Below are 15,975 nucleotides of genomic sequence, written 5' to 3' on the forward strand. Positions count from 1 at the left end.
CCTTAACACAACGCAATTCGTACGCTTCAGAAATTGTAATGACATTTTGACAGACAATATTCTCACACATTTAAGTCCAAAGTCTATCACAAATCAAACACTGCTAACAACCTCAGCATGCAGGAAAAGGAGGTAGAGCTGGGAAGGAACGAGCAAGCTCAGCATAAGGACTTTACTGCAAGCAAAGCATGCAGCGTGGCTTTGGCCACGTTGCTGCCTGCATCAACCTGCTCAGCCAGACCACGGCTTTACACAAGTATCCAAATATCCTAGTATTTCTTTTCCATACCTTGTGGAGAAGGTTCCACATAATCCAAAACGGCCACTTTCCTTCCAAACTGAGCAGCTTTAAGCAAAAAACAAGAAAAGGCACTTAGAGGACGAAGAAATGCACAAATTGAAATACATTCAGTAGCACAAGCACAGATTAAGAATACAGGTGATGACAGTTGGTGGTTTATACCAATTCAAGATACCAGACTAAGAGCCCAGGCTACCCACGTAGTCAGCAGATTCTCCAGAAGGCACTTAATAACCCTTACTAGAGCTTCCAGCTTCTGCCAACCCTAACAATACAATGTGATGCCAAATGAGATGTTTAAGAACCTTGTGTGTTACTGAACATGTTACATAAGGGTAACGCATTACAAAGAGGAAAAAGTTCTCTACAGAAGTTAAACAATTCCAAACAGCCTGAAAGTACTGTTGTTTTAATTCATATATAAGAAAAAGTATAATAAGTAACAAAGAAAATATATGGAGGCACTCGGAGGCACACAGTAACAGTGAAATAAATGTTTATTAGATTTTCCTGTGATAACAGAAGAAATACTTTTAAAAAAGAGTAACTGGAAAGCCATGTAAGATTACCACACCTGAGGGTGTGAATAATTTGCAGATTAACTAAATGGAGCTGAGTTAATGATTAAAGCGCAGGGCTTATGCACAGGATACTGTTTCTTAGACATCTTTAACATTTTCAGTATTGCTTCTCTTAGCTTCCCTAAAAAACACTTAAGCTAAAAGAAAACTTTTACTTATTTATGTATGCCGACCTTCTTTTGCACAAGCCAGGCCTCCAGATCCTCCACCGATTACCAGAAGATCATACTCAGGCTTTCCTGTGAAGATGTGAGAAATGTAGGAAAAGTAACAGACAAGAAAGGCAAGGTATGTTAAAAGGCAAATAGAAAACGGTATGCTTTTTTTTTTTACACAACTGATTATTGTTGATTTGTGTTTCCTTTACTAGAGCACTGTTTCCTCAGCGTCCCAAAGCACTTTCCAAAAATGATGAAAACTGATGAGGCTGGTTTTGTAAATGAAACGCAGGAAATAAAGCAATCCAACAGTGGAAAATAATTACATTTTACACAATGTCCTGCGAAGCAATTCCTGCGTACTTTGACAGCTGCAGCTGGAGCCTGGTACGGGCCTTCCCTTCCTGTATTACCGCAGCAGTTTCTACCCCTACACTTCTCAGCAGTGACCTTATCGCTCTCGAAAGCTTCAGCTGCAACTCAGGACTTGCAGAGGCGTGGTGAGGCTGAGGGCAGCTGGCCCCTTCTGCCACCTCGGGCTCCCCACAGCTCAGCCCATTCTAACGGAGCGGCTTGGAGGCGGTGGAAGAAATGCCAAGGTGAGAGAGAACTTTCTGAGCGAGGGCAGGAGGGCTTCCAAAGAGCTGCCAGCGGCTCGGGGAGGGCAGCCAAGCCCACAGCAGCCTCGAAGCCCCTAAGCCGCTGTGTGCTGAGCGCAGGGTGGGGACCGCTCTCGGCGGTGCAGCCCCCCGGGGAGGGCTGGCAGCCCCCCGTCACGGCGGGGTCAGCCCAAAGCAAAGCCCTGGCGCTCTCTTGTGCCGCCTCGGGACCTCCCCAACAAACCGCAGCGCAGGGGGCAGGCGGCCTCGCCTGCTTCACAGCCACCTGCGCCCGCAGGGCTCCCAGAAGGACCTCCCTCAGCAGGACGGCAGCCAGGAGCACCGGGGGGCGGCTCCGGCAGCCCCTGAGGATGGCAGCAGCCCGCCAGCCGCCCCGGCCGGGCCGCTGAGGGCGCAGAGCGGCGCCTCAGGAGGGCGGCGGCGGCCCCGGCTGTCGGCAGCAGCCCCTCAGGTAAGGCGCTCGCGGGCCTCTCGTGCCTCACAGCGGGCAGCGGGGGGAGCGGAGCGGAGCGGGCCGCCCGCTGCCCGCCGCGAGAACCGAGGCAGAGGCGCGGCCGCCCCGTACCTGAGAGGGCTCGCGCCGTACGGCACAGCCCCGCCGCTCCAGGGAGACGCCGCCGCCTCCACCACAGCGCCGCCATGCTGTACGGCAACGCTAGGCGGCAACGGGCCGCCCCGCCGCGCCGCGCCAGGACCCCGCGGAGGCGGCCGAGCAGCGCCTGAGCGGAAGGCGCTGATGGCGGTGCCCTGGCGAGCAGCCGTGAGGGGAGCCCGCTGCTCCCCTACCCGTGGGGCGCCCGCTCTGTTCGCCCCCGAGCTCCGGCTTCTTCAGCCGCTGCGAGAGCTGCAGTTTTTTTTTGTGTGTGTTTTTTTTTTTTTTTTTTTTTTTTTTTAGCAGGTGGTCACCGGCTCCAGTTAGAGTTAAAATCGAACTTTTTTGGAAAGGGGGGAAAAAAAACACACAGTGCTTTTCTTGCCTGGCTTGCCGTTAACATAAAGCTGCAGAGGGGGGTCAGGGAAGGTTTTTAAGGAAGGAAGAGGAACACAGCTGCCCAGAATCGTTACTGATACCCAAAGTCCTGTTTTCTCCTCTGAATCTGCACATCCCTTTGTAGCAGACATGAGGGGTGCGTGATGTCAGAACCCCTTCCACAGGTGCCTCAGGTGCTGTACACAGACAAAACCCCCTGAGAAAGCAGTGTGAATAAAGTCCTTCCTTCCCACGAGGCATTACAGTCAAGTTGTCGTGTTGGCTCAGGTTCTTGTGACTGAAGTGCTTCCAGCGTTGTGAGCAGGAGCAAGGGACTCCTGGCTGACCTCAGCCAAAATGGTGGGGCTGGGCCCACACCACGTGTCAGTGAGGGAGACCAGCACCAACAGCTTTAGTGCAAGGTTTAACAGCGACAGGGCAAATGTCCACACAGCACAGCCTGTCGGAGCACCACCAAGACTTTGCAGGCTTTGGATGACCCTTTTGGTGCCCCACATCTTCTGTTGGTTAAACAGGGGTGAAACTGCTGACCTGCTTCAGATTGGAGTTATTAATGCTTGTAATGTATTTTGACAGCCCAAGGTAAAAGGTTTCATAGTAGGTGTTGAGCAAAACCATACCACAGGGAACAACGTTGTTCTCTGTCAGAAGTGTTGGCTGTTGGTCTTTACTGCAGCATAGTAGTAACCCTACCTGCTGCTGTACAAAGTGAATCGCATATAATAAATATCACCACGGTCAAATCAATTTAGGACAAAGAATCAGCTCCTTCTTCTTAGGGAGAAGGAGCTGGTGACAGAAAACAGTTCTAGGCAGTCCTGTTCAGCTGGCTTTGGAGTAAGGGCTTGTCTCACAAGGGGGCAGCATCTAACCATTTTGTACCAGAAACATCCATCCAATCAGTAGTCCAGGGGAAGTGGCAGTAAATGCTCAAAAGAAACTTTTTGAATAACTAGTATCACCTCCTAGTATAGGTCAGATAATTATATTTTTTTCCTCTCAGTTAATGTTTGCAAATACATGAAACGGGAGTTACTAACAGTCGATGAGTTGTCCAGTATCACTGCTGGAAATAAAAGGCTGAAAACCTTGTATTCTACAGCAGTACAATCAATAAATCACTAAAGATACTCCTTACCCACTGCAACAGCAGTAGAAAGACATGAGTAGAACACACTGAGACCTATACATGAAAAAAAACCTCGAGCATATTCAGATGCTAATCACTTATGCTCTTCAGGTATGTGCATGCAAAGTTGTTTTAGCTGTTCAGTTTAGCCACTATGCTGAATTGAATCAGGCAGTGTTGGGCATATGCTCTTCACAGAGCATTTAGTTCAGCGGTAGTAGAATCAAGGGTAGAATTAAATAATCTCAAAGACACAGCAAATTTATGTGAAGAAATGTTCCAGCAGCATTATGCTATCTTGTTATTAAGAAAAGGCCTTAGATGTGGCAAAGCTGTTGATATAAAACACTACCTTAAACAGCAATATCAGTGGCAATTTAGGAAAGAATTGCCAATAAATTCGGAGTAGTGCTTCTAAACTGTTTAAGGAGAGGACTTGGCCAAATGCCCTGTGTAACAGCCACATCATATACTAGCATTCCTTTCATTCCTGGCTGCTTTTTATTATTTTAAAGCTCAGAATCTGTATGAACTGCAGCCTACACAGCGGTGGTGAGTTTCTAGCTTTTTTAGATGTTTATCTTTTCCCAAGCACGCCCGCTCTTTTCTATTTTGAATGTGAGTCAGTTGCTGCCACTTGGCACCTTAAGCCATCTAGGAAGCTATCCATAGCTGCTGCTGGCAGGCTGCGCGAAGCTGGGGTGAAGCCCTCCGGCTGGATCTCACAGCTCATGGTAAAGCACCGTGGAGTTCCACAGGCAAAGGTTTACTCATCAGCACTGCTGTCTTCAAAAGAAAGAACAAAGTTTGTGTAATGCCACTCTGCTTGTTCTTGAACATTCTCACAAGTATGATCACTGAGATCAAAAAGGGCAAATATCAGCAGCGGTGAGTAGGTTTTGCCCATGATCACAGTATCAGGTAGTAGAGCAGCCACAGATACCTGCTGCAGTCAGCACTGTGTCTGTGCAGTCAGTGTGTCTGCACTACACTTCAAAAGCCTGTCTCAGGGACCAGAAACAGGTTCTGGTCCTCGGGTATGGTTTCAAATGTATATTTGGCTCATCTCTTACAGTGTTCTATCCTATCCTGTCCTATCCTATCCATTATTTTGTGGTTATCATTAAGCTGATCAGAATAACTAGTGTTATACATATTTTATGTGTATTAATATATGTATAAAGAAAGCAAGCATGAAGTCCTTTAGTGACAAATACATTTTTGTATAAGGAAACATTTACACAAAGTATTGTGTTTCTGCAATGAAACAGTATTTTTTAGATACTTGGGTTTTAAAAAAACCTCTTAGAAGATAGCTGTCAGACTGAACATCTTAGTTCTGTGGATTTGTATCAGTTGTAGCTAGCAATATTTAAAGTCATAAATTAATTTCATACATTAGAATCATAGACTATCCTGAGCTGGATGTGGTTTTGTTTATTTCCTGGGGGATATTTATTTGGTGTTCTGTAAACAGTGCAGTATTAAGAGGGCAAAGGAAATGCCAAAGTGATATGTTTCATAAATGTCTATAAATCCAGCCAACAATAATATGAGTTTTGGAGGCCATTAATTGGTTCTGTTAACAGGCAGACTTTCTGCTTTTGAATTTATTGTAAGGAAAACTTGAAATTTTCTTCTTAATTTTTCTTCATTAGAAGTAACTTTTGTTACATTCATCAATGGTTTATTTAAGTTCTTCGTCATGAAGAGTAAGTGAAAACAACCAGAATAAAACACCTTTCTGTTTAATACTTTAGAAATTCTTACTTTTCAAGCGCTTTTTGTCTGTTGTTTTTCTTGGCATAGATTGCTTTATGTTTAATGTTCCTGGATTAGGGACCTGGCAGGGTGGGGAAAAGTGAGAGGTGTCAGGAAGATACCATCTTTGAAAGTCATCACATTGTTTCTTTCTTAGTGGGTGGGGTGAGAAATGAGTTAAATCAGAGGCTGCATTTTGTGGTGTGACCTAATTAATCATTTATGGTAGTGTCAATGAACTATACTGGATCACTGAACTAAGAGGTCTCTACAGTGAGGTAGGACTTTCTCGTTTCATTCCATCTCTCTTGTGATTACTTTTACCCTATTTTTTTTTCTAGTTGTTCCTCTGCTAGTGTGTGACATGGTGTCCCTATCATTAATGAAGAAAGGGGAGGGAAAGAAAAGCACCATGGAAGAAAGGCATGGCACGTGGTTAAGACAGAAATCAATATCATGACATAGGCCCTGGCAATTGAGAGAATTGCCTGCCAGAGCTACAAAAAAGGCATAATCTATGGTAGCAGAGGAGAGGAGGGGTGGTTAACTGTTCCTAGACTTTTTCCAAAGCAAGTTAGAACCTTTTCACAAATCATGGATAGTATTCTTGCATGGGGGTTTATGCTGACAAGTGAGGACACTTGCTTGAAGACAGATCCTGGGTAAACAATAGATGTATTTTTACCTCTGTTACAAGGCTTCTTACCTGGCTTCTGTAGCAAGTGTTTTCCAATATTACTTTTAGTTGGATGTTGCTTTACACTGGCATGAATGAGTCTGTGACTGTTTGCTTACAACCAAACTCTGGTGTACCTGAAAATAGAAAAGCCTTCTGTATTTTAGATATCTTTCACTGAGATTCTGCTTCTAAGAGTTTTGACAAATCAGTCTTTAAATAGTTACAAGTTAAATTTGTAAAGGAAGAAAATGACTAATTTTGGTTTATGAGATATCAAAGTGGAGATCAGATTTCCATGTGAAGTCTACAAAGGTTACAAAATTGTGTTAACATGGGACTAATATCACGTCCATTAGTTAATATTTTTTTTTCAATGTAAGGCCTGAAAATATGTCTACATTACAACTACATTAAGAAGAAAGCTAAGAAAACATCCACATCACAGAATTACTCTAAATAAGGTCGTAATTTAAATTACATCTTAAAATGCTATTCTAAAAGTAAAATAGCTGTTTTAATATACATGTATGCTAAGCACCCCAAAAAGACATCTTGTCACAAAGAATCTATCCTTCAGCTAACAGTATTACCTCTGCTGGAAATATTTGTGCATAGATATATAAACCAGAAAAATAGTTAAACATTTCAGCTTTGTTGCTCTTTTACCCCTTTGTTTTCTTTTTTATTATTATTATTTTCAGAAATTTGTCTGAGAGTAAGACTCGTTTTTCAGAAATTCATCTCTGCCGTTTTTTTTCATTCCTTCTCTAACCCTACAGAATCTTATGCTCATAGTTTGTCCTAAACAACTGATTACGAGTGACAAAAAACAGCAAGAAGAAATAAAGCTTTAAGTAACACAAATTCTTGATTTCATTCAAATGCTTTAAGGTATATTAAGAAATGTGTGGAGAAAATACAGATATATGATAGACTTAACAGAACTCCAAAGTTTTCATGAGGAGTTTCAAAGTCATTGAGAGCACGAAGTGTTTCCAGTCCACGTGGTAACCCTTTAAGATACACAGTAAATGCAAAGTAGCCTAACTGCGTGTAGTTTCTGTTAAATTCTAGACTGTAACTTTGCTGGCCCTTGTTCTTCTCTATTATCTGTTTCTTATTTTAGATATCTCCAGGCAGTTTCCTGATTCATACGAGTAGTGCTTCCTTTCTCAAAATTCCTCTTTTGCATGTTTCTCAGCAAGAGAAACTAATTTGCCTGTGGAAAACAGCAAATGCACATAAAAGCAAATCCCTCCTGCTATTCTGAAAATGCAAGCTCAAAAGAATTTTCTTCCGCTCAGTGTTTCACATGATCTGTGGGGTTTATGATGTGCTAGCTCCCCTGTCTTCTTTTGTTTAGGCTTTTAAAAAGTCTTTGGCCAGGGTTGTTAGAAGCAGGGAATGCCATTTGTTGTTATGCCAGGCATGGATTTACTGGGAAAGCTTTAGCTCTGTGCTGTGCAGAGTGGGGATAATGCTGCCACACCGCATCTTGTGATCGCAGCTGTGTAGCCTCCGTTTGAGACTGGGAGCAGTGTTCTGGAGCAAGTCCGGTCAAGTTTGTGCAGACAGCTCCGAGCTCAGTGCTGTCACTGTCTGAGCAAGTCAGTCTGAACCAGCCAGTTATTCCTACCTGCTGCCATTAATGCAGCTCAGACAAAAAGCTCAGACATCTGGGTCTACATTTTTGCATAGAGATGCCCTTTGAATGAAATATCCTACTGCTCTACAATACCAAATCCACCTTTTAAGATCTTGTCCCTACAGTTGTCTGTGGCAAAAAGGTAAATTACAGAAAGGCATAAACCAATGTTTAATCAGCCTCTCAAAGAAATTTCTCTTACATAAAAAATTATCCTGTAATAACCTATTACAAGATTTCTACTTCCAATTTGCTGCTACTTGGAAGCAACTTAACTGACATTATCACACGGTTTGGGTGGTTTAACTGAACCTATAGCTTTACCTGGTTTTGCAGTTATTGCCATTCACAATTTTTTCTTACGTAATGGAGTATCTAGACAAGATAAAGGGTTACTTTTGCAGGCGTAGCGTTTATCATGCAAGTAAACAGTTGTGGGCAGGCAGAAGCAAGTTTGCTCCTCCCATGCTCCTAGCCTGAAGAATATGATTCAGCTCAAAACTAGAACTTTTAAAGTGTTGTCATGGGACGCTGCTCGGTCTGGTAAGTCTTGGCACTGGTTTATTCTGCTAAGCAGAGCATGGGCTGATACCACCCACCAGTTCCCAACCATCGCTGTTTAACTGCAAGGACATCTCCAAATAATAACTTCCTGATTACTGGACTAGGTCAGTGCATAGAGTAAGTTTTACTGTTTTAAGTTCTTGTCACCACAGCCCCACAGTTAAAGAAATTCTCAGTTAAGATTAACTGTGGGTGGCATCAGGGATTGTGCAGGGGCAACCTGTCATGTTTTTTGAACTAGCTTTTGGCCAGGCAGGAAATTACTGTTGGTGGAGCTAGAGAATGCTATTGCTTTCTTCATTCTTTGTTCTGCTTGATGTTTAGATTATAAGAAAATATTTGTTGAGCTAAAGCTCTGTTATATGTGGGAAGGATACTTCAAAGTTATTCTGTATTGACATTGGGCACTGTGCTATATTGCAGGGTCCTAATCGTGTTTTGTTTAGAGTTACTAGAAACACTTTCATCCTCAATTACCTCCTTTTCATACAATTCTTTGTTCACTTCATCCACTTCATATTTTTATTCTTTTCTTGTCATGCTCTGAGGCAGCCCCCCTAATACTTTCAAGGACCTCCTCCCTCATATGACAAAACCTGGTCTTAGTTCTTCATTTCCAGTTGCTGCTGTGTTTTATAGAAATCCTTTCTTTGAATCCTTTAAATATTTTCTAGGCTAGAGCTTCAAAAACTCACCGACTAGGTCTGAGCTTAGTGCAAATACAGCAGAGAACTATTATAATGTTGTGTTTGGTTTCTTTTTTCTTTTTTTTTCTTTTTTTCTCTTTTATGGTGTAATCTATTTGCAGCTTGATTACGTTGTTTCCACCTTGAAGGTGACAAGATAGACAGTAAAGCCAAAACCAAAATTTATTGGAATAAGCCTCTTCTTTTATCATACAGCTGTTAGTTGGATTTTTTTTTTTCAAGAAGAAGCTATAGAAATTCAAATATGCTATTTATAATGTAGCTGTTGTTAAGCAATTTGCTATGCATATCTCCACTCACCTCCCTCCAGCAGCACTCTAAATTTAACCCACATGCTTAGGTCTTGTTTCTACAACTTCTGCCCTGGCCGTACGTGCCACGTCTGAGCTGAAAAAAAAACTAAATCCCTTGGGCCAAATTCATTCCTGGAGTTGCTTGATTGAACACAGTGCATTTACACTGAGCACAGATTTGGCTCATACCTGACTTTGTCAGCATTCACTGTGCTGTAACTAAGTAACAAGAACACTGTCATTAGGGGACAGACAAATAGCTTTCTTTAAGGTTATTAGAGCACTGAGCACCTTTAAGGAGGGCAGAAATCTGTGAAAGGAGGAGTTGGGGAAAAGGACACCGCTCCTTTTAGAGTCCGTGTAACAGAACCGATAAGCTATTCCTCTGATGTGATTGAATGTGACTGAATACTGCAGGCTCTTGGACTCTTATTCTACAAAGCCCACATCACAGCAGCACAGGAAAAGATTGGAGGGAACAGCTTCTGCTGTACCGAGAAAGGTACATATTTATATTTTTCTGTTTCTCAGACTTGACATGATTTGCTGTGTTAGATAATGCCGCAATTTTAAACCATGCCGAATACGAAAGAAGCAATGTTTTCCACATTTTGACTGGTACTCATTGTCAGGAAGCCAGTCTGTGGGCAGTTACAGCTTTCACAGAGAAAGAATAGGACATATTTGTGTGGAAGGCATTTCTACTGCATTGTAAACCTTGACAGCTGAAAGAAGTGAGATGAGATAACCCCAACTAAATTAGAAAAGTAATTTATGGCTATAAGTATGCTAGAATTTGGTACTCATTTGTACTCAAGAAAAAGCTGAATGCAAGTCAAGCTTCAGTTTATTCATATTTGACTATGAATAGCTGCTTTTATAAATGTGTTGCTGCAGCTGTATTTTATGGGGATTTAAATTTTCAATAGGGAGTTCTGCAACAGCAAAATGTCTGTGAAGAAGTATAATGACAAAAGCTAGTATGCTAGCCCTGTTGCTGCTTATAGAGTATCTTTCTGATGTCCTTTATGGACATCCCTTATCTTCTGTTCTTTAAAAAAACAAACTCATATTTACTTGTATTGTCAACAGCAGGTCAGATTGGTGATCTTTATAAACAACCTGTGCTTCATCTCTGCACTTAAGCTTACTTTTTTCTGCTTGGAGGCATGGACTCCCCTAACAAAGCCCTCGGATTCCAAACCTCACGTATTTGCACAGCACTGCAGTATTTAAATGAGAAAGAAAAATTACCTGATTTACAGCTTTAGTTTGCATAAGTGGAAAAAGAGCTTAACCACATTAACACAGCAAACAATTTACTTGTCATTCAAGTTTAACAGTACTTCTTAGCAGCCTGGAGCTGGTATCATGTTTATCTGCCAGTCCCACACTTTCAGCATTCCTTCAGGATCACTGGAATTGGAACTGACAAGGAATTTTCTGAAAAAACATGATTCTGGCAGTGGTCATTGAAACCAAATCTTATTGTGTGAGGCCATCCATACCAGTTTCACTAAAACTCTCTCAGGAGGGATTTCTCAGAAGGCAATTTCTAGCTGAAGTATGAGAAACTCTGTGCTCATTCCAGCTACTTTTTTTTCTGGGGCTATTTACTCAGGATTGGAGACCAAGGTCCCATGTCCTCCTCTGTGAGGCTGCCATGGGAACGCAGTGCTTTGGTTACCTGCTGTGCTGTGGTGGATCCCATCGTGCCTGGCCTGTTAGAGTTGTTCACTTTGATGGATATAAACCTTCATTTCAGCAGCGATTTCCTTCCTATTCTCTCAGATCCCTCAGTGGGTGTCCTCGGTACCAGGTTTCTGTCATTCATTCTCCCTGGCCCGAAGAGCAGCTTGTGCAGAGCAGAAAGCTGTGCTAGTAGAGAGACAGATTTACACTGGATTAGCTGGTAGCCTTGGAAGCAGGACAGGACCGTGCAGTAGGGATTTGGGACACTGAGGATTCAGCCCTTGGTCCGTGTGATACAAGGAGAGAACACAAAATAGGGCTGTCACAGGTGGTTATGCTGAAGTCAACTAGCCATTTTGGTCTTTCCTCTTTCAGCCCTTTCTCCATTTGAGGGTGGGGGGTCAGAATCATTCAAAAGGAGCTCGTTTCACCCCCTGGGCAATGTGAAAACCTCAGCTTGAAAAACTTTCTCCAGGCCAGCTCACACTGTGCTGACAGAGCAGAGCACTTTGTTCTTTCAGGAGTCCACTGCCTCCCAGGTGGGATTTGTACAACCCAACCAGCTTCAAACGCGGGGAGAAATAGTACAAACACAGCTAGCGCTCGGGAGCGGGAATAGGGACTGTCAGAAACAAACGCTTCCTAGGGGTACTTGAATGGAGCTCATTCCTGAAAAGTAAAGTGCTTTTCTTAGCCTAGAAGAATTCCCTCGCCCCAGACTTTGGCATTAATTGCGCACTGTGTTCATTAGGCCAGTCTGAATCAGAATTCTACAGCTCCTTGTGGGGCTCCTGCTGGGTGGAGATGAGTGAGGCCAGTTTGTTCTGAACCCCACTCTGTTTTATGGGGCCAATAACCATTACATAAACCTTGTCCTTTGGGTGATAGTACTGACTACCATTCAGACAATAGCTACTGTAAAGGAAGTTTTAAGTGCATACTAATTATCCTAATTGAAATCTTTCCAGGGAGAATGGAGTTAAACACTCTCATGAAGCTTAGCTGATGGGGTCTCTGGTAGGCAATAGACACTTTTCTGTTCTTTTCCTTTCATTCAGTAACAAGAAACTTCTATTTGTTTCCTTTCAATCTCTCCTGAGATTGAAAGGAAAAAACAACAACAACCAAAAAACAAAGAAACAAACAAAAAAAAAACACAGAACACCAGAGGACCAGGGAAAAAAAATAATCAGAACTTTGCATTTATAGAAGTCTGAATTTTTGTAGTCACAGTAGTGAAGCTAAATTGGAGTAGCTTGAAAAAGCCTAGGGAGAGAGAAATTTAGATTTCATGCAAGAAATACTTAGTGAAAAATTATATAAAGTCTGTTCAGCTTGTTTTCATGATGTCAGTGGAAAATCTGAATGTTGAATGCCCAGACTAAGTTTCCATTGAAATACAAGCTATTCACATTTGGCAATATGCTGATTATTCTTCACAGTGTTGCACTCAATTGAAAATACATAACACTGAAAGAATAAGAGGTAAAAAGAATATTTTTTTTGACCTTTAAAAGTCCTAAAATATGAAGCTGTTGAATTGCGTTGCCTACAGCAACAGGGTACAACATGTTTTGCAGAAGTTAGTTTAGGCTTTCTGATGAAAATACTTTGCCTTCGTGCTCTGGGAAAAGATCAAGAAAAGCAAAATGTCACAAAACATAAATTGCTTCAGTCAAGAGAGCACAGGACAGAGTCAGAAATTCCTGTCCCTGTTGTGGCCCAGCACAGATCTCTCTGACCTACCGTGGGGTATCAGATTTTTTCTTAAACAGATTTTCTTGAAATGTGCCAACTCTTCTGCACTGTTTTTTCAATGCTTCTTAAACAGCTAATATATCTTCACTAATATGCAAATCCTCCATGTACTTTAGTGCATTAGCTATTTAAAGGCATAATTTCAGCAAAAGTGTTTAAAAGATTTGAATTCAAACCTCCTGAAAAATGTTTTCAACCCTTTTCTAAAAATAGGGAGTACTTCTACCTCTTTGACAAAGGTGTGTGTGGAGGGGTTAATCTGTTAATTTGTATGGCCTTAGTAGAAAAGCTCTGGGAAACTGTTATTACATTTTCTCTGCAGACTTAGCAGCAGTGTCTCAGCAAGTTCGGGCCCCAGTGCCCCCAGGCACTCTACTACTGTCGTCCATTTCTATTACCATCAACGTCACTGGACTGATGGAGAGATTCTTCTGTGAAAAGAGGTTGAAGGGTATAACTTTACCAAGCACTCCCCATTCACCATGTTACGTGAGCTAATAAAACCTAAATTAGAGTCTGAACCCTTTGGTATGAGAATGCAAAAGTACTGTCTGGATGCTTGGAGACTGGTAATAAACTCTTGAACAACCAACTCGTACTTGGCAGTTAGATCAAATGTATGCAAAATTATAGCAATGTTGTATGTAACATCATCTTTCCGCAGACGCCTGATTTGTCAGTGGGCTGAAATCACTTAAGCAAGGTGTTTGAAGCCCTCTTTGTTTCTACATTTCCCCTGTTTTTCATAAACTCAAGAACAGCAATGTCACGTAGGTGTTTGCTACTTTGGTATCCCAGAATGAATCTGTCTACTTAACAGAGATAAAATCACTTTGTTCTTCCTTGGGTGTTATCCATATATCCATAGCACAGACTTTTCTGACAAAGATGAATTTGGCTTCACAGCACCTTGAAAGTTACAGAAGTCGTAGTAACGTTAACTTACTCATGGCAGCAAAGGTGTAGGTAAGACAATTCACACAAGATCAGATCAGGAAACTATTGCCAAAATGAGATTCAAAGCTAAAACCCCTGACTCAGGATCACAACATTTACTCTCACAGCAGTCCTGGAGAATGGTAGTTTAATGTACGTGCTGGACATGCTCTTTGTAGAAGAGACTTTTGTGATTACGTTCAGGACTTCATTTTCAGTACAAAGCAAAGCAGTATCAGTTTATCCTATAAATATGCTTGTAGGATATAATTCACCTTGATTAGAAAAATATTCTATCCAATAGTTTTCAACTTCCCAAGTATTTTTAATACCTGCCAGCTCTTATTTCTGCATCTCATCTCTGTAGGAAATGAGTTCTTGTTAATTATTCATAATATAATGAAATGAGCTGCAGACTAGTTAAATAATCAAATTCGATACTTTCTTAATCCACTAAGTGTAATGCTCATTAAGGCACATGTCCTTATTAAAACTCAAGTATATAAATGTGCTTATTTTCAATATGTTTATTCTTCTCAGTAAATATATATATATATATATTTAGCAGAGGGAGGTTGTTTCAGAATGTGAGAGAGAAACAGCAGCAATCAGTAATTTAGATCAAATCCCCATACACCTTGCTCTAGCACTCTTAAGAAGACTTAATGCAGTTTTTATTGAACACTAAGAAAAAACCTCAGTTTGAATTCACCATGTTACCTAGACTTACCTGAAAAATTGATGTTACCAAGTGTTCTAACCCTTATTTTTTTCACTTCAAGGAATAATAAGACCAAACAGTTTTTAACAGTGCTTGGAAAAACTTACCAGAAGGACTGATGAATAGTATCACTGAAAGGCCCTTGTAATCTGTGGTGAAATGGCAGGAGTCACCTGTGCAAAAATGTACATGTGTAGAATATGATGTATTGTTTTGTGCTCCATCACACAGGTATTTTTATATTTTTAGAAAAATTGGCGATCCTATAATAGTGGTGGGGGTAGGAATCCTGTAACTTAAATATTGCCACAATAATAGATCCTTAAGTCTGAGCGAGTCTCCTGAGAATTCTTTTATACCCTTTGGAATGACTTAAGTATACTATTGTCAAGACAGGTAAGGCAGGGAAACAGATTCCCACAATTTTTGTTTGCTTCTTTCTTTTATTTTTATTGTATTTATTTTTTTTTTTTGTTTCCAAATCCCTGTAATCTGAAACAGAGGAATTCCCATTTAAATGCTGATACTTTGATTACAGTTTGCATTGGGGAAAAACTACTGAACTACTTTGAGTTATAATTTGGCCTCATGAAGCCCAACAGAAAGAGTAAGATTAGTTGCAGAAGAAAATAATCCAGTGCCTTAGAAAGACTTGCCAGTAGTTTGACAGGTTTAGGCATGAATTTTTTATATGTTTTCTTTTAAACTCTGTCTTACTAAAAACAGATTTAGTTAAAAGTATTACTCATCCCTTTCTGTAACGTTATCCATTCACTTTTCCGTTTATTTCCTTCCTCACTTTCACATTTTTCAAAGGGAAGGGTCATATTATCAGGACATTTGTAATGCACAGAAGAGGTTGCAGTGCTAACCTGTGCATTTGGAACCTCACTGATTAATAAGAGCGACTGTCTTGTAATAAGTGGTAATGGGAAGCTTGACGGTGCACAAGTTCAGTTTTATTGCATATTTAATGAATCCCATGAATCCACATTAAAGTTAAAATTACAGTTGCATTTTCTACAGCTGTCATAAGACTGTCTCTTATGTAGTGGTAGCTTGAAATTGGTTGAATTATGCACTTAATTTTCATATCAAATATTTTTCAGCTAGGCATATGAAAGCAATTACCTATTTTGGTACATTTTTTCCCCCTCTTCCTGGTGCATGACCATCACTGATGCATCTTGCCTTTGGCAGGCTACTTGTACAGTTTACTGCCATCACTAAATTTATTTTTACATCCAAGAAGACAGAAATTAAAGGAAGAACCACCTTGAAAAAAGAAGCAGTGTTCAAAAAAAAAAAAGAAAAAAAAAAAAGAAAGGAACCAGGAAACAGATTAGTCTGGAAAGTTTTTTTCAGTATAATTGCCTCCTAAAGGAGGTTTTGTTAAGAACAACTGAAATTGACAATTTAAGAAGGTGCTGGGATGTTGT

The 15,975-nt window shown here is 41.1% G+C and overlaps 2 protein-coding genes across 9 annotated transcripts in view; one reads left to right on the forward strand and one right to left on the reverse strand.

Annotated features, from left to right (window-relative positions):
* The window catches only part of TXNRD2 (thioredoxin reductase 2), a 33,819-nt gene extending 31,331 nt beyond the window's left edge, over window positions 1-2,488 (reverse strand). Inside the window, exons 1-3 of one of the 3 annotated variants that reach the window (XM_082774084.1) lie at window positions 2,226-2,488; window positions 1,056-1,121; window positions 290-346 (exon numbers count right to left, since the gene is read on the reverse strand). In XM_082774084.1, the coding sequence (XP_082630210.1) occupies window positions 290-346; window positions 1,056-1,121; window positions 2,226-2,301 (199 nt within the window). In that variant the 5' untranslated portion in view covers window positions 2,302-2,488. Of the gene's footprint in view, window positions 1-289; window positions 347-1,055; window positions 1,122-1,366; window positions 1,446-1,490; window positions 1,544-2,225 lie in introns of those variants that run through there. The other 2 variants (XM_082774085.1, XM_082774086.1) reach the window with 2 other exon arrangements.
* COMT (catechol-O-methyltransferase) overlaps window positions 1,515-15,975 on the forward strand; it is a 34,863-nt gene continuing 20,402 nt past the window's right edge. Inside the window, exon 1 of one of the 6 annotated variants that reach the window (XM_082774090.1) lies at window positions 1,515-1,639. The gene's annotated coding sequence lies outside the window, so the exon portion shown is untranslated. Of the gene's footprint in view, window positions 1,640-1,710; window positions 2,112-8,305; window positions 8,547-9,652; window positions 9,932-15,975 lie in introns of those variants that run through there. The other 5 variants (XM_082774088.1, XM_082774091.1, XM_082774087.1 and 2 more) reach the window with 5 other exon arrangements.

The sequence above is a fragment of the Aythya marila genome (genome assembly GCF_965140915.1).
Source record: "Aythya marila genome assembly, chromosome: 17".
Lineage (NCBI taxonomy): Eukaryota > Metazoa > Chordata > Aves > Anseriformes > Anatidae > Aythya > Aythya marila.